Here is an 18155-nt window from a genome sequence, read left to right on the forward strand (position 1 = left end):
TCACCGCTGAACCCAAGACTTAAAAAGGGATCCTCAGGAGAAGAGCCCCAGGTGGAAGGTTTTAAGTGTGATAAATACATTCATAGATTGTGGATCATGGTGCAGTGCCTGAGCAGTTCTGTTAAAGGACTTTCAGTTCAGTTCAGTTCAGTTCAGTCGTGTCCAACTCTTTGTGACCCCATGGACGGCAGCACGCCAGGCCTCCTTGTCCATCACCAACTCCCGGAATTTACTCAAACTCATCTCCACTGAGTTGGTGATGCCATCCAACCATCTCATCCTCTGTCGTCCCCTTCTCCTCCTGCCTTCAATGTTTCCCAGCATCAGGGTCTTTTCCAATGAGTCAGCTCTTCACATCAGGTGGCCAAGGTATTGGAGTTTATAACCTGCATTTCAGACTTACTGCGTTGTGTTATAGGACTGTGAACTTACGATACATAGGAAGCCGACACGGCAGAACTAGGGGCGAGGAGGAGCAGTCCCGAGACCTGGAAGGAGCCGAGCTCGGGAGGCGGGGGTGCAGGGCGGTGCTATTGTAGAGATTTGTGTTCTCGGGGCACGCCTCCCTCCCTCCCCCAGGCTTTGCTGTTCCCCCCGACCCCTTTTTAAGAGACTAAAACTTTTTAGAGCAGATCTAGGTTCACAGCACCATTGAACAGGAAGTGCAGGGTTCCTGGGTGCCCCCACCCCCCCACACACACAGCCACCCCACTGTCAGTAGCATCCCCAGTAGACCTTCACTTGTAATCGAAGTGTGACTTCCATCTTGTGCAATATAAGATCGTAAGTGTGTAGCTTACTGTTGGCAAGTACGCACCCCTGTGCCCCAGGGTCCTACCCAGGACGGTCATCATTCCAGAAAGCTCTCTCGTGCTTTTTCCTGGTCCGTCCCCTCCCCCCAGAGCAGCCAGTCTCCTGATGTAACGTAACAGAGCCTGTTCGGAGCCTGTCTCCACGGCAGGGACTGTGGACCTATGACAGGCCTGTTAGGGCGCAGTGGTCTTGCCCTGGGTGGATGTTCACTCTTGTGTTTAAGCAGTCACATGTGGCTACACCCGTGTGTGTGCTGCGAATCAGTCAGTGCTGTTCGGAATGGTGGACAAAGGGGAAGTTACAGGACTGTTCGGGAATTTCCTCTCGGTCATTGGTGACCATAGATATCTAATAAAATGACAGAACTACTAGTGGAAATAACAATTTAAAAAAATCAAAGGAAAAAAGGACTGCTTGCTTTTGCAAATTGCTTCAGTAACTATATTCTATATTTAAATCCCATGTCCTCTATTTTAAATTAATTCAGATATTCTACACACACTTCTCACTTACTTTATTCCTAGAATTCACTTAATGAAGTTGACGCTGGTGACTGGCAGAAATTTGTGAAGACCGGACTCAAGTAAGTCGAATTTGTTTTCTCGGTGCGGCTCGGGAAGGCAGTGGGTGTCCTGGCTGGGGTGCGGCCGGAGCTGTTATTGCAGAGGGGAGGTGGCGGGGCTGGCGCTGCTCCCGTATTGGGCAGACGAGACAGTGCTGGGGAGGGAGACGACCCGCCCCGTGTTACGCGTGTGCTTCTGACAAGGGCGGGAGAAGCGGCCTTCAAACAACCGAGTATTTTTTAAAAGCCAGAGGCGTGCAGAGAGTGGTACAGTAGCACCCAGATCTAATAAAGGTGACAGTTTTCTCTGTCTGTCCTCATGGACTCTTCCCCCCCTCGTCCAAGTGTCGTTCTTCTGAGGCTGAGCTTTGTCATGGCGCTGTGTGTGTTTTTAACACTTTGGTTGCGTGTCAGTGTATCTCTAGAATAAACCGCAGTGTTTTTTGTGTTTGACATTGTATACAGAGTATCAGTTTACTGTTCCTTTTGTGCACTCAGAAGTTTTCGAGTGACCCTTGTTGAGACCCTCGGTAGGTGGAGATGATCCCGGTCATTCCTTTCCACTGCCCGGGGGCATTCTGTCTTCTGACTGTGCCCCATTTATTTAGCTGGTCCCCTGCTGATGGACGGAGCCTCCCCTCTCCTTTCCCTCCTCCCTCCCGTCCTGACAGTGAATGTCTCATGCCTCCTTATGCGCAGGTGCCAGATCTTTCTGGGCAAGGGGGCGCTCACTAGCTCTTAGTGTGGGCACGGCTTCAGCTTTACTGGGTTTTTCCATTTGTTCCCCGAGGTTTTCGTGCTGTCATAACAGAGCGGAAGTCCATTTTGTCCTCACATCCTCACCAGCAGTTGATGCAGTCAGACTTTCTTTTTGGCACTCAGGTGGTCATGAAACAGTGTCTCACTGTGGCTCTAATTTTCATTTCCCTAATTATTCATCGATCTGAAATGGAAAAACACTAATAGGAAAATGAGTGAAAGCAGGTCTGAGGTTAATGGTAACTGAGGATTGCCTTCACGACCTGACGACATTTCTTTGAGTCTTTGGTTAGTTTGTGTCTCTAGAATGCTCACGGAGTGCCCAGTGCTTCTTAACAACATTCACATATGACCAAAACCTTCTTTCCCAGAGCATGATGCTAGCATTTCCTTCATTGGTTCTGAAGGGATTTAAGATGAGAACTTCTGAGCCGTCAGAGGGGCGTTTTGAGGAGCTGGAAGGAAGGAAGGAGGCTGCCGTGGAAGGTGGGCTGAGCATCATCTTTATTCAGTCTGCTCAGCTCAGCAGGAAGTTCACTGGGCGTTTGCACCGTCAAGGGAAGCAAGCTCCGTCTGGCCCTTGCTTTCAGAGCACTCCTGGTGACGCGTGCCGGCTCAGTGTGCGATGGGTAGTCAGGGTGATGGTGAATGACTGCGCGCTCTAGACTTTGAGGCCTCAGCTTTGAGGCACGCGGGATGATCTCCTTAATAAAGTGCTGAGCAAAAAGGTTTCTTACAGGTTGTGATGCCGTTTCCCCCTTGGTTCCTGCCTCCTAGGTTTCGGTATCAGGACCGTGCGTTTCTGGAAGCCCTCGGAGCCGCCATACAGCTCTTGTACCCCCCGGGAAGCCCCACGCGCTCGCAGCTGACACAGCTCCCCGTGGTCCACATGATGCTCACCCAGCACTCCCTGTTCCTACCCACCCTGCTGCGGGCCGCAGAGGAGGAGCCCGCAGACAGCCCCGTGCGAGGTGCCGCCCCGCCCCACGCCCCAGCCCAGACACACAGTTCCTTTTCCGATTCCACCAAGCTAGCTGTGCAGTGGAGCTTAGCGCCCCCGTGTCCCCAGAGCTGAGGAAGCGCTACCCAGGCAGTATCCGAACATTTCCTGTGGGCTCCCAGGGCAAAAGATCCACCCACCAATGCAGGAGATGCGGGACACTTCGTTTCTGTCAGATTCAAGCTCTAGAAGTGTTTCCTCTGACTTCAGGTCACATGGCAAATGCACCCCGCTTTTTAGAGCCTGTTCTGGCTTATAGGAATCAGGTTTAAGGTCTTCTGCCATATCATGGGTGAGTGTTAAAACCTGGGAGTTACAGAAAGTTAGGAGGGGGTGTCTGACCTGGGAGAAATTGTTCAGTTGTGTGAGATGTCTGAATGTGGTGACTGAAATGTTCATCAAGGGTGAAGGGTTCGAAGGTCCCCGTTGCTGGGTCCCCGCCGGGGCCTCTTACAGCCCCGGCTTCGGCTCCTTCCTCTCTAGTTCACTGAACGCCTACTCTGCATGGTGAAGGCTGTGGGAGATGGCAGAGGTCTGAAGGGTCCTGTCCCCCTGAAGTCACATCCTGTTGTTTAGAGACAAGCTGACATCCCCAAACTGTGAGAGATCGCTACAGAGCCAATTGTAATAAACTGTTGAATTGGAGAGAACCATTACCCAAGTTCCTAGTATGGTCAGTTCAGTTCAGTTCAGTCACTCAGTCGTGTCCAACTCTTTGTGACCCCATGAACTGCAGCACGCCAGGCCTCCCTGTCCATCACCAACTCCCGGAGTTTACTCAAACTCATGTCCATTGAGTCAGTGATGCCATCCAACCATCTCATCCTCTGTCGTCCTCTTCTCCTCCCGCCTTCAATTTTTCACAGCATCAGGATCTTCTCCAGTGAGGCAGTTCTTTGCATCAGGTGGCCAAAGTATTGGAGTTTCAGCTTCAGCATCAATCTTTCCAATGAATATTGAGGGCTGAGTTCCTTTAGGATCAGCCTGGTTGGATCTCCTTGCTGTCCAAGGGACTCTCAAGAGTCTTCTCCAACACCACAGTTCAAAAGCATCAAATCTTTGGTGCTTAGCTTTCTTCACAGTCCAATTCTCACATCCATACATGACGACTGGAAAAACCATAGCCTTGATTAGACGGACCTTTGTTGGCAAAGTAACGTCTCTGTTTTTTAATATGCTGTCTACGTTGGTCATAACTTTTCTTCCAGGGAGCAAGTGTCTTTTAATTTCATGGCTGCAATCACCATCTGCAGTGATTTTGGAGCCCAAAAAAGTCTGTCACTGTTTCCATTGTTCCCCATCTATTTGCCATGAAGCAATGGAAGCAGATGCCATGATCTTAGTTTTCTGAATGTTGAGTTTTAAGCCAACTTTTTCACTCTCCTCTTTCAATTTCATCAAGAGGCTCTTTAGTTCTTCTTCACTTTCTGCCATAACGGTGGTGTCACCTGCATATCTGAGGTTACTGATATTTCTCCTGGCAATCTTGATTCCAGCTTGTGCTTCCTCCAGCCCAGCGTTTCTCATGATGTACTGTGCATATAAGTTAAATGAGCAGGGTGATAATATATAGCCTTGACGTACTCCTTTTCCTATTTGGAACCAGTCTGTTGTTCCATGTCCAGTTCTAACTGTTGCTTCCTGACCTGCATACAGATTACTCAGGAGACGAGTCAGGTGGTCTGGTATTCCCATTTCTTTAAGAATTTTCCACAGTTTTTGGTGTTCCACACAGTCGAAGGCTTTGGCATAGTCAATAAAGCAGAAATAGATGTTTTTCTGGAACTGTCTTGCTTTTTTGATAATCCAGTGGATGTTGGCAATTTGATCTCTGGTTCCTCTGCCTTTTCTAAAAGTAAAAAGGCTGTTCCCCTTTTCTGGCAAGAATGGAAATACTAGAGATTTCGGTAACATAATCATGGAGAGAAAGGTTTAGGTTTTTAAATCTGTTGGCTCAAAGTTTGGGAGGAGACTGAGGAGATGATGGTACCAAAGACCAAGGAAGGGAGATGGTTGTCAAGGCACTTTTATTTGGGAAAAAAAAATGGAAACTTAGGGAAGGACTAGGTGCAGTTCTCAGCCCAGTGTTGTCCAGAGAAGGTGTCTCCAGCATTTATGTTCCCAGAAGTGCGTCCTCCTCTGTGGGAACTCTGCGCCTGCTCGGCCCCGCACTGCGGGCAGCTCAGCGGCATTTTCTTCCAGAAGCGCTGGTGGACCTGATGGCAGGCGTGGTGCGGCTGTGCCCCTCTGTCTGTGCAAGCAGCCACTTCGCGGTGCTCCTTGGGGCCTACGGTGCCTCACTCAGCATCCTGGGTGAGTTGTGGGGACCAGGGCGTGGGACCCAGGAGGTTGTGGGGACCAGGGCGTGGGACCCAGGAATGTGAGGAGCGGGCAGTGTGACCTGGGCCCGCGGGGACCAGGGGGTAGGACCCAGGAATGTGAGGACCAGGCGGTGTGACCTGAGCCCACAGGGACCCGGGGGTGGGACCCAGAAATGTGGGGAGCGGGCGGTGTGACCTGGGGCCGCGGGGACCAGGGGGTATGTCTCTGGGGTATGGGCACCAGCCGGTGCAGCCAGGATTGTATGGGAGGCCTCAAGGGGTGTCACCAGCAAGCTTTCTGAGCTGACCCTCTCTGACTTCAGACCAGAAGATCTTATTGCTGCTGCGGGCGTACGAACAGAACAGCCACAGCCTCATCAGCTTCAGGTGGGTGCCGCTGGCCACGCGAGCAGCGGACCCCAAAGGCCGCATGCCCGGGCCGGCCTCGGGGGGCGAACACGGGCAGGGGGACCCCTCCGCTCACACCCCAGCGCCGGCGGGCCTGCTCTGCCCTCTGCCCATGAGGACGGTCCCCGGTGGCTGGGCCTATGTGCGCCTGATGCCCCGCTGGTCAACTGTGCGTGTCTGTCACAGGCCCACCCTCAGATTTTCTCCCAGCTCGGGGGTCGTTTAGCTGATTTTTCTGAAAACTTTTCACTTCGTGCTGGCCTTTGGGTGAGAGGGACTTGGGTACGGGTGTGCAGGAGGAGTGGGGCGTGCGGGCGGGGTGTTTATTCCACTCTCCCCGAGCACATGCGCGCACGTGTGCACTGTCTGTCTCTTTTCTATCGGTCTTTCTCTGTGTCTGTCTGTCTGTGTCTGTCTCTCCTGAGTTCCCAGGGGCTGCTTGCTCCTCCGCCAGCACAGCCTTGGGGCCGGCTCTGCAGGGCCCGGGGCTCAGCTGCTCACAGGAGTGTCTGAGGTCCTCTTTCGCTGCCCTGGTTTCTTGTCTCCTCTTTGAGACCCAGTACAAAGGAAGAGCTCTGTGTGCTGAGACAGGAAGTTAGCTGACTGGGCCAAGAAAAATAGTTCAAGACAACTCTGCAGGGAAGGGAAAAAAATATTTCCCTTCTAGAATACTTTTTTTTTTTAAGATTAAAGATGTATTAACCACCTCCACTGTCCATCCCCCAAGAAAAAGACAACAAACAGTAAAAAAAAAACACCCTTTTCTCCGTCTTCAGAGCACCCAGGTTGTTAATAAACATTTTCTCTCCTTCCCCCCACCCCACGGCCTCACCCTCTTGCTAGCCTTGGAGTTGGTGCTTTATCAGTTGTATTCTTACTGGAATAAACAGCCCCTGGGTACATGTGGGAGAGGAGAGAAACCAGGAGCGGTTTCACTCAGGGTGACGAGCGAGCAGTCCACCCACCCCCACCTCGGCATGAGAAAACCCCTCTCAGGGCTCACGGAGTTCACAAGATGGGTTCGGTTCCTTTCCAGGAGGAAGGCAAGCTGACCTCACTGGGCAGTTCCCATCGAGATCGGTGGTGTGAAAAGTGGAGATGGGGGACCCTAGAGTTGGGGGTGGTTCTCAGGCTGTGTGAGCGGACCTGGTCCACTCACGGCCGTGTGGGAACAGGGATGGGTTTATATAAATAGAGCATCATCGAACCACCACGATTTTGCTGCTATGTCCAGCCCAGGCTCTCCAGATTTGAAATCCCACTGTGCCACTTACCAGCTGGGCAGGGGACCAGCTGGCCAACTTCCCAGATCTTCTCTGTGTCTCTTTCCCCCCAATGTGGATGATAATAATACCTTCCTCATGGGATTCTTGGGCTTCTCTCATAGCTCAGTTGGTAAAGAATCCTTCTGCAAGGCAGGAGACCCTGGTTCGATTCCTGGGTGGGGAAGACCTGCTGGAGAAGGGATAGGCTACCCACTCCAGTATTCTTGGACTTCCCTGGTGGTTCAGCTGGTAAAGAATCTGCCTGCAATGCAGGAGACCTGGTTTGATCCCTGGGTTGGGAAGATCCCCTGGAGCAGGGAACAGCTACCAACTCCAGAATTCTGGCCTGGAGAATTCCATGGACTGTATAGTCCATGGGGTTGCGAAGAGTCGGACACGACTGAGTGATTTTCACTTACGGGATTCTTGTGCAGTTTAAGTGGATTAATCCACAGACTTAGACTCATGCCTGACACATCACAGACCCTCCACAAGTGTTGGCCTCTGTCATCCCCAGCAGTGTCACCCTCACCCTTACGGTCCTCAGCCTCTCCATCACCCCTGCCTTCCCACTATGTTACGATGAGGGTTAAATGATAGAACATCTTACACCTGGCATGTCACTGCCCAACAAAGCTGCCTACAGTGGTCTCCACCATCATCACCTCTGTGACCACCGACTCTAGGGTGCTGCTGTGGGGCCCAGCGGCCGTGGAGCATCAGAAGACGTGCCGGAGCCTGGGCAAGTCGCTCTGGCAACAGCCGAGTGTTGGGGACATCCTCCGCCTGCTGGATCGAGACCGCGTGATGAAGACCATCCTCCACTTCCCCCAGAACCGGAGGCTGCTGCCCCCCGAGGTGCGGTGGGCCCTGGGGCGGAGCCATCCGGCTTTAGCCGCTGTAAAATAGGAGCCCTGTTTTGCTTGTGATTTGTTCACTTTTTATAAGTAAAACTCGAAGCATATACAAAGGTATAGAGACAGAACCCATGTACCCATCAGCTGGCTTCATCAGCTGTCAGCACTGGCCACACTTAACTTCATTTATAACTTCTTTCCACAAAGCAGATATCAAAGGTATCTCATGTACAAGCCGTCTGTTTATAGAAACGTTTTTTTGTGTGTGTACTTCAATATTCAAAATAACTTGAGCTCTAAGTGATAGTGGCAAACATCCACATGGTGTTTCGTTTACAAGGTTGACCTGCACGTTTCTGTCTGTCTCGGGCTGTTTCAGGACGCGCAGGAGCCGATATTTAAAGACAGGAGCACAGTGGATCTCGGTGACCTTTATGACCCCTGTTTCCTCCTCCATCTCTTCAGTGAGCTGACCAGGCCAGGTAACTGCAGTCTTCCAGAGTGGGTGGAGGGGTCACAATTTTTACCGTAATTACCAGTGCATGTGTGCTTATTTGCTCAGTCGTGTCTGATCCGTTGCGGCCCCGTGGACTGCAGCCCACCAGGCTCCTCCGTCCATGGGATTCCCCAGGCAAGAATACTGGAGTGGGTTGCCATTTCCTCCTCCAGGGGATCTTCCTGATGCAGGGATTGAACCTGTGTCTCCCTCATTGGCCGACAAATTCTTTACTGCTGTGCCACCTGGGAAGCCCCCATAATTACCCAATTAGGACCTTAGTCTTGAAAATAATTCTTGAAGGATCTTCAGCTGCCTTCTCACCTTTTCTTTCCAGTGATTTTCAGCAAAGTAACAGTTAATGTTTTGAATACATGGTGGTTGTTGTTTTTTTTTTAATTATAATTTTAAAATCTGGGCACGTCCTTGATGTTTTCCTAATGGTAATGGCAAGAGCCTTTTCTGAGTTCTCACTGAAATGAGAGATTTTGTCCTTGACAAATGAGTGAGAGCCTGCTAAGGTTGGCTTTCTCTTGGTTTAAGTGTATTTTTGAAATGGCGTTTTGTGTCTGCTACGCTGAGGGTGGGACTCTTTGCAGGTGAATTGGTCAGGGAGAGAGAAAGGACAGAGACATGCACAGGTGCACACTGGTGAGGACCAGGGTCTGACTCCCAGGCTGTCGGGTCTGTCGGTTTGGGGCATTTTGTCAACAATTGGTGTGTAATGCTATCTCAGTGCGGTGTGTATTTGCTTTTTCCTAACAGCTAATGATGTTGAGCATCTTGTGACTTACTTGCCATCTATAATCTTTTCTGGCGAAATGTCAATTCATGTCTTTTACCTATTTATTCTGATGGGTTTTATTTGTTTTTACCATTGGGTTTTGAGGTTTCTTTATATATTGTAGTTATGAGTCCTTTGTTTGATACGTGGTCTGCAAATATTTTCGCCCAATGTGTAGCTTATCTTTTCACCTTCCTAACACCCTTCTTCAAAGAGCAGAAGTCTTCAGTTTTGATGAAGTCCAGTTTATCAGTTTTCCCTTTTACGGGTCAAGCTTTTGGTGTCAAGTCTTAAGAACTCTTTGCCCATCCCTCCATCCCAAAGAACTCCCATGTTTATTTCTGAAAGTTTCATCGTTGTAGCCTTTGCATTTAAGTCTGAGGCCTCTTTTGAGTTAATTTTTGTATAGGGTGTGGAGTGTAGGTCCAGCCGCATTGGTTTGCCTGCGGATGTTCTGATCCAGCCCCCGTTTGGCGATCCACCCTCTCTCCTCCTCATCCCTTCTCCCGGTGACCAGCAGCCAGGGGAGTCCCGGCTCCCCCACACTGACACTTCCTGGCTGGGAGGGCAGGAGTGGTCGTCACCGCTCCCCTCGTGGCCCCAAGCGGAAGCCTCATCTGTCTGCTGTGTTAGGCTCCCTCTGATGCATCGTGGGGACCAGGCAGTGTGCTGTCTGAGAGGGTCCCTGGCATCTCCCTCCTGGTTGCCATGGCCGTGTAGACTAGGTGCCCTGGGAGACCATGCCTCACTGATCACTCTTGTGTTCTCCTTTTTAAATTTGGTGTCTTTTTTCTCCCCCTGGCCATGCAGCTTGTGGGATCCTAGTTCCCTGCCTAGGGTTTGAACCCTGGGCCCACTAAAGCTCTAAGTCTATAAGCACTGGACCACTGGGGAGTTCTCTGAACCTGACATTATCTTGCACTCAAACGTTGCTCCTTGTGACCAGATTTGCTGATCCTCCACCACTGCTCTTCAGTTCCTAACAGAAGATGAGAGGGCTGGGTTCTCAGAGCAGACCCCTTCCCTGGACCCCGGGTTCTGTGGCTGAGCTAAGTCTTCTTTGCAAGAGAGCAAGTGCAAGCGTCAGGTGATGATGACGGCCAGTGGTGACTGTTCCCAGCGACCGGGGGAGGCGCATCTGCTATGCTCTTTGATTCCCCCATGCCTTGGCTCTGCCGGCTAAGTCTGTTTCTCATCAAATATGAAAATAGATTTTCCACAGTCTAAAAATATGATGCAACTTAAGTGAATTACTACAGGTCATTTAGTCTGCTGCCCTGTCTTTCAATAGAGCTTTTAGGAAGCAGAAGGCAGAGGCTTGGAAAACACTTTAATAGAGAAATAGTAAAATCAGGACTGTTGTTCTCAGGATCTTGAATATTGCCTTTTTTAGGCAAAGGAGGGTAGGGGAAGGACGGGATCTGAAAGGCCTTTTGTGAAGAGAGGTAACTAGTAAATGCTCTTTCAACCCGTTTTACATTTTATTGTTATAAAATTTGCAGATCATGTCTACCAGAAAGGATTTGCTGTAGCTTAAAATACTGGTTACACTATGATCATTCACATTAAAGTAGAATATTTTAAAAAGTGTAGAAATAGATAGGCAAGTAGAAATGCAAAACAAGCACACCAAGAAAAACTAGGTCATTAAATTTTGCTCTGGGCTACTTATAATCCAGAACAAAAAAAAAAGCAGAATATTTTAAACAAATTTTTATCATCTGGTAAAGAGAAGCATATGAATTCATCAGGAGGGGAAAACTAGCAGTAAAGGGACAAGTTGAATAAAACAGAAGTCTGTGAACCACATTTATAATGGCCCAAGGCTTATTGTGGTTGAATTAAGTCATGAATCTTTTTTTCATATTGTTACTTTTTTAAGTTATTATTGCATTTACTTTTGCCCTGGTGGATAAGTGAGCATGAACAATGTTTTAAATAAACTTTTATTGAAGTGTGATATATAGAAACCCATACAGGTCATATTATGTGAGTTGAGGGGAAAACCACCAGTCAGATCAAGGAACAGAACATAGTCAACAGCCCCCAGGCCCCTTGCTGGCCAGTGCCCCTTCCCCCTCAGTAGGGCCAGTGTCCTGTGTTTGAACTTTATTTAAATGACATTAAACACTCTCTTTTGTAGAAGCTCCATTTACCCACGTTGTATTTGTGAGGTTCGTCCATGCCGTGTGTGGCAGAAGTTTTTCCACAGCATGTTTCTGTTTCCTGAGGTGGCACCAGGGTCCAAGCGTTGCCAGACATTTAGTAATCCTAAATCGGGTGTGTGATTGGTTTTGGTGGGGTGGCCAGGCTTGAGAGAACCAGCCTCAGCGTTGCGTGTCAACCCTTTGCTGAAGATGGGAACCTGTGTCCTTAGCCTTGCAGCTTGTTCTTTGAGTCCTTGGCTGAGAAGCAGGGCCAGCCGAGGCTGTTAGCAATGGCAGTGACAGGTGCTCGTCCTCAGGAGAACCAGGCCGAGCCCTTCCGTCGCCGCTTCACAGGACCGGGAGGCCCCGCGCTGTTCTCCCTAGGGCCCTGGACGCGGGCTCGGCGGAGCCTCCCTGGGGCGCGCCTTCCTGGCCAGGCCGCCTCTGGGAGATGGTGTGAGAGGAGGTGTGAGGAAAGCTCCCGACGCTCCGACAGCACGCTGAGCGGCCACTGAGCCCCTTAAGACGTGGACTGCTTTGTATTTTAGTCCTTGATGATTGTCCCGGTTAAGCCAGGACAAATTTGTTGTCACCAGGGGATTTTTTTTTTGAGGTCTGTTTTTGATCACCTTTTATATTTTCAACTCTCAAGGGGCAGCTCTTTTTCATGCATTTTACAAAGCCGAGACTTCCGGAGAATAGCAGATCCCACAGAACATGAAACTGACTTTTCCTCATGGACATGTGGAAAATCCTTTTGTCTTTAAAGTGTCGGTGATTACTGCTAAATACTAGCTATTTGTAGTGAGTATAATATTAAATGTTTAGAATGTTCTCTTTCCCAAACTTGTTCTATTTATGTGTTTTTATTATGTATCAATAGGTATGTAGGTGTATCTTAAATATATCTCATTTTCCCCAAAATAGTATCATTTTATCCCTCAGTTTGATGCTTTTGGAAAATTTTCCCCCTCCCATCAGAAGTAGTCACTTGTTAGAAATGAGAAAATTTAGTCTGTAAGCTGTTAAGAGCAGAAGAGTCTTCTAATTACTCTTTTTTTCCTTTTACTTTTTTTTCCTTCCAGTTTTACTGAAGCATAATTGACATCAGCACTGTATAAATTTAAGGTATTCAGCATAGCGATTTGACTTAACATACACCATGAAATGATTAGGACAGTCAGTTGAGTGAACATCCAACACCTCATATACAATAAAATTAAAGAAATATAAAAAAATGTTTTCCTTGTGCTGAGAACTCAGCATTTGTGCTGAGAATTCAGCATAGCGATTTGACTTAACATACACCATGAAATGATTAGGACAGTCAGTTGAGTGAACATCCAACACCTCATATACAATAAAATTAAAGAAATATAAAAAAATGTTTTCCTTGTGCTGAGAACTCAGCATTTACGAACTTTCATATATAGCATACAATAATATTAATTAACTTTATTGTATTGTACATTGTATCCCCAGTACTCATTTACCCTATAACTGGGAGCCTGTGTGTTTTGACTGCCTTCATCACTTTTCCCTCCTGTCCCCTGTATCTGGTAGCCACGAATCTGCTCTCTTTTCCTCTGGGTTTGTTTGTTGTTTTTCAAGTATCATTGACCTACAGCATTGTTAGGTCCTGGTGCGTAACTAATGATTTGATGTTTCTGTGTATTTCAAGATGATCGCTGCTCCATCCTTTTACTTAAAATCTGCCTCCTGAGATTAAAAGTGGTTTCCTGTAGACAGCAGACACTGGGTTTTGTTTTTCCATCTAGTCTGACCACGTTACCGTTACTCAGTCTCAATCATGTCTTTTATTTCATGACTGCAGTCACCATCCACAGTGATTTTGGAGCCCCCCAAAAATAAAATCTGTCACTGTTTCCCTTTTTTCTCCTCATCTATTTGCCATGAAGTAATGCTTTTTAATTGGAATGTATGTACCATTTACATTTAATGTCATTATTGATCTGATTCCACTTTATTGTCTTTATTGACGTTTAGCTATAATTAGTTTGTGTGCTTGTGAGTGTATGTATATGTGTGTGTGTGTGTTGGTTGCTTTAGAGTTTATTATATACATATTCAATTTATTGTGGTTTACCTTCAAGTGAGATTATACCACTTCATGGATAGTAGAAGCACCTTAGAATAGTATCTCTCTCTCCCCTCTTGGCTTTCACGCTATATGTATCATAAATTTTCCATCCACGTGTTAAAAAGTTCACAATATGTGGTTATTTTTGCTTCAAACTGTCAATTACCTTTTAAAGGGATTTAAATATTTTATCTTTATCCCAAAGTTATCATTTCTTGTTTTCTTCATTCTTTTATGTAGATCCAGATTGCCATCTTCTATCATTTTCCTTCTCCTCAAAACACTTCTTTTAAGAATTCTTGTAGTTTATGGCTATTCATGATCCATTCTTTCAGCTTTTAAAAAGTCTTAACTTCTGAAAGATTTTTGCGGGGTATAAAGTTCTAGGTTGACAAGTTTTATTCTTATTGTACTTTAAAGATGTTGATGCCTTGATCTAGATTGCATTGTTTCTAACAGGAATTCTGCTGCCATTCTTATCTGTGCTCCTCTGCATATTTTGAGATCACTTTTAAGACTTTTTAATCATTGGTTTCAAGCAATTTGATTATGATAAACTTGGGTGTAATTTTCTTTATTTTTTTGGTTTGGGGTGTTCAGTGACTGTGTTTTGTAGTTTTTCAAATTTGGAAGAGTTTTGGCCATTATTTCTTCATTTTTAGGGACTCCACTTCCACATGTATTAGCCTGTTTGAAATTGTCCCACAGCTTACTGATGCTCAAGTTTTTAGAATTATTTTTTCTCTCTGTTTCAGTTTGGTTAAATTCTGTTGTGTCTTCAAGTTCATGGATCTTTTTTTCTGCAGTGTCTAATCTTCTGATCAGCTTATCTAGTACATTTTTCTTTTTTGTTTGTTTTGTTGAAGTATAGTTAATTTACAATGTTGTATTAGCTTCAGGGATACAGCAAAATGATTCAGTTATACAAAAACATATCTATTCTTTTCCCTTATAGGTTATTACAAAATATTGAGTATAGTTCTCTGGGCTATAAGGTAGGCCTTTTTTCCCTCTTATATAGTAGTATATGTATGTTAATTCTATACTCCTAATTTATTTCTCCTCCCTGGTCCTTTGGTAACCATAAAGAAGTTCATTGTTTTCTTTTTTCTTTTTTTTAGGTTCCACATATAGGCAATATCATGTTATTTCTCTCTCTCTCTCTCTGGGGCTTACTTCAGTTAGTATGATAATCTCTAAGTTCATCTCCATGTTGCTACAAGTGGCATTATTTTGTTCTTTTTTATGGCTGAGTAATATTCCATTGTATAAATGTACCACATCTTCTTTTACGCATTCCTCTGTTAATGGGCATTTAGGTTGCTTCCATGTCTTAGTTTTTGTGAGCAGTGCTGCAGTGAACATTGGGGTACATGTATCTTTTCGAATTATGGTTGTCTCCAGATATATGCCCATATATCTGGAAGGCAATGGAAACCCACTCCAGTACTCTTGCCTGGAAAATTCCATGGACGGAGGAGCCTGGTGGGCTGCCGTCTATGGGGTCACACAGAGTCAGACACGACTGAAGCGACTCAGCAGCAGCAGCAGCCAGGTATATGCCCAGGAGTGGGATTACTGAATCATGTGGTAGCTCTATTTTTAATTCTTTAAAGAACCTCCATACTGTTCTTAGTGACTGTACCAGTTTACATTGTCAACAATTCATCCAGTGCATTTTTCATTTCAGACGTTTTCAAGTTTTATCTCTAGAAGCTTGATTAGGATTTTCTTATCTTCCATGTCTCTCCTTAGCACACCCAGTCTTTCCTCTAGCTTCTTTTTATTTATTTGTATATTTTTAGCCATGCTGGGTCTTCATGGCTGCACGGCCTTTTCTCTGGTTGTGGTGTGCAGGCCCAGGTGTTGTAGTTCCCAGGCTCTAGAGCACAGGCTGAATAGTTGTGCCCCACAGACTTAGTTGCTCCAAGGCAAGTGGGATTTTCCCAGACCAGGGATTGAACCTGCATCTCCTGCACCAACAGGCAGATTCTTTACCACTGAACCACCAGGGAAGTCCATCCTCTAGTTTCCTGAGCTTGTAGAATTCAGCGCTGCTAACTTTATACATGTCTTTGTCTACTAATTCTGTTATCTGTGTCATTTACAAGTCATTTCCAGATAGTAAGTTTTTCTCTTCATAATGGGCCATGTTCCTGCTTGTTTGACTATCGGGCAGTTTTTATTGGAAGCCAGACATTGTGAGTTTTACCCTCTTTGGGGCTGGGTATTTTTGGTATTCTTGTGAAATGTTGTTTGGCTTTGTTCTAGTACACATCCAAGTTCCTTAGAAATGGTTTGATCCTTCCAGTGTTGCTTATAAGCTCTGTTAGGTGGGACCAGAGGAACATGGAAGGACCTTTGCTGCACAGGTGAAGTGACATGCCCTGTCCCTGGGTGCTGTGGGGATGTGGCCCTGGCTGGTGGGAACAGGAGCTGTCTCCAGGCGGATGGGAGCCTGGGGTCATCCCTGCTCACCCCTCCGGGTGGTTCTTTCCCCACCTGGGGGGTTTGCTCATGTGCTCATGCCGACGGGCACTCTCCCAGTGGAGCAGTCTTCTCTTGGGCTCAGCCTCGTGAGCTCCGGCCACTTGGCCTCCCAGGCCCCCCTCCCCCCAGCTCTGTGTCCCCAGCTCACAGCTGCCTGGGCTCTGCCTCGGTTTGCCCCCCTGTGCCATGGCCTGGGAACTCCAGGTGTGAGCTGGAATGATTGGAGGGTCGCCTGGTTTCCCGTCTCAGGATCACCGTCCTCTGTTGCTCCATGTCCAGTGTCTTGGAAATCCTTAGTTCATGCCTTCAGCTGTTTTTTCAGTTGGACAGATGAATCTCTTTCCTGTCTCTTTCCTGGCTGGAAGTGGAAATGCTAGTCCTTGTGCGATACGGTGTGAGAGCTGAGAAAGGGGAAGGGACCCGCATGTAAGCGGCTTCCAGGAGCTCCCGCTGCTTCAGAGGAGGAGGATGCGCGGGTCCCCGCCCTGGCGTGACTCAGCCCTGTCAGCCCAGGCAGGCACTGCAGGCACGCCCACAGGTCCTCCACCGGCTGGTCTCTACACTTCTGAACAGCCCTCCATTTGAGGACCGTTATGTGTCTGTATAGCTGTTTGGACTAAGAAGAAGTAGCTATTATCATTTTTCTCCTTCATTTATTTTTAGCTTTTTTTTGTTTGTTTAAACTGTGGACATTATCTTTTTAAGTGTTAAATTTTGGGGAGAGAAGAGAAAAGAAAAAAGAGTAGAAAATATTATCAGTGGTATACATATATATATATATATTTTTGGTTTATCTTTTATTGATAGTGCATTCCAAGGTCACTCATCCGACTGACTAAGCTGGCTTTCCCTGCCGACTCCCTTCTCCTACCTCCCCCCACCCCCCGTTATGTCCCTCAGGCTTCTTCATGCTGGGACCTCAGTGGTGGGTGCTAATGTCACCTCTGACACCTCCAAACATCTCTGATGTTCTCTGACTCATCGGGTATTTGTGAGAAGTGATGAAAGAGTCCTCGTTGGGATTTATAAGTGTCTCAGAAACTGAAGGCATGTGGTTGTTGCCACGGGAGGGGAGACAGTCTTTTAGACAACCGCAGCAGAACTTAAGGGAGCAGGAGGGGGACTTGCATTTCTGTGTCTGGCACACGCACATTGCAGATGATAGCAAAACGCAAAAGGAAATGGAATTCTGTGTTGCACGTGTATCATGGAATCGTTGTGTGTGTGTGTGTGTGTGTGTGTGTGTGTAGTTAACGCTGTGTTTTATCTCCCTCAGAATTTGTGGTGGACTGTAGAAAATTTGTGGATTCCAACGCTCTGGGCCTGACCGTCGCGGCCCTCAGCAGCTACGACCCGCAGATGCGCGCTGCGGCCTATTCGGTGCTGGCGGCCTACTACTCGCAGCTGGAGGGGGCGCGCTTCCGGGAGCAGCCCCAGGTAACCCCCAGGGGCTGAGGGGGCCGGCTCTCTGCCCGGCCTGGTGGGAGGATTTCCTGAAGAACTCAGAGGCGTTGCCCAGAGACTCTGATACAGAACCGAAGCCTTGTCTCCTCCTGGCGGGGCAGGGGGTGGTACCAGAGGTCATCTTGGGCCCTCAGCCCTGGGTGGTGGAGAGAGGTCTCCCCTAACAAGAACTCTTCTTGCATCACGGAGGGCAGAGCAGTTCTCATTTCTGCCGACTGGTTCCTTGATCTGAACTCAGGTTACAGCAGCTGTCACCCAGGACACACAGAGCCTCAGAAGCCATGCCCTGAAGGCGGGGGTGGGGGCTGGATGTGAGACGCGGGCCACCCTGCAAAGCCGTGGAGTCGGCTGCAAGAGACAAGGCTGGTCGCAGCTGTTCTGCAAATTCTCCCCCCGACCCCGCCCTTTTTCCTGCTTTTAAGGTACTGTACCTGTTGGACGTGGTCCGGAACGGGATCCGAACCAAGAACATGAGACTCACCTTCACCCTGACTCTCTTCATTGCCAAGGCAGCCTTGCAGATTTTGAAACCAGGTACCACTGCTAGAAACAGGTTGGGGCGAGGTGGAAATTCTGAAGCTGAGCAAGGCCATTTGGCGGCGTTAATCCCACTAGCATAACCAGTCCACTAGCACATGTGTGAGGGTCACAAGTGCAAGGTGCAAGAGAATGTGTGTGAGTGTGATGG

The 18155-nt window shown here is 47.8% G+C and overlaps 1 protein-coding gene across 3 annotated transcripts in view; it reads left to right on the top strand.

Annotated features, from left to right (window-relative positions):
* URB1 (URB1 ribosome biogenesis homolog) overlaps positions 1-18155 on the top strand; it is a 73959-nt gene that overhangs the window by 45350 nt on the left and 10454 nt on the right. For all 3 annotated transcript variants that reach the window (XM_043892679.1, XM_043892680.1, XM_043892681.1), the window contains exons 25-32: positions 1338-1396; positions 2912-3105; positions 5337-5447; positions 5779-5842; positions 7815-7986; positions 8365-8467; positions 17280-17440; positions 17890-18001. In XM_043892679.1, coding sequence (XP_043748614.1) covers positions 1338-1396; positions 2912-3105; positions 5337-5447; positions 5779-5842; positions 7815-7986; positions 8365-8467; positions 17280-17440; positions 17890-18001 — 976 coding nt within the window. The remainder of the gene's footprint in view (positions 1-1337; positions 1397-2911; positions 3106-5336; positions 5448-5778; positions 5843-7814; positions 7987-8364; positions 8468-17279; positions 17441-17889; positions 18002-18155) is intronic.

This window comes from Cervus elaphus, chromosome 31, assembly GCF_910594005.1.
Source record: "Cervus elaphus chromosome 31, mCerEla1.1, whole genome shotgun sequence".
NCBI classification, from domain to species: domain Eukaryota; kingdom Metazoa; phylum Chordata; class Mammalia; order Artiodactyla; family Cervidae; genus Cervus; species Cervus elaphus.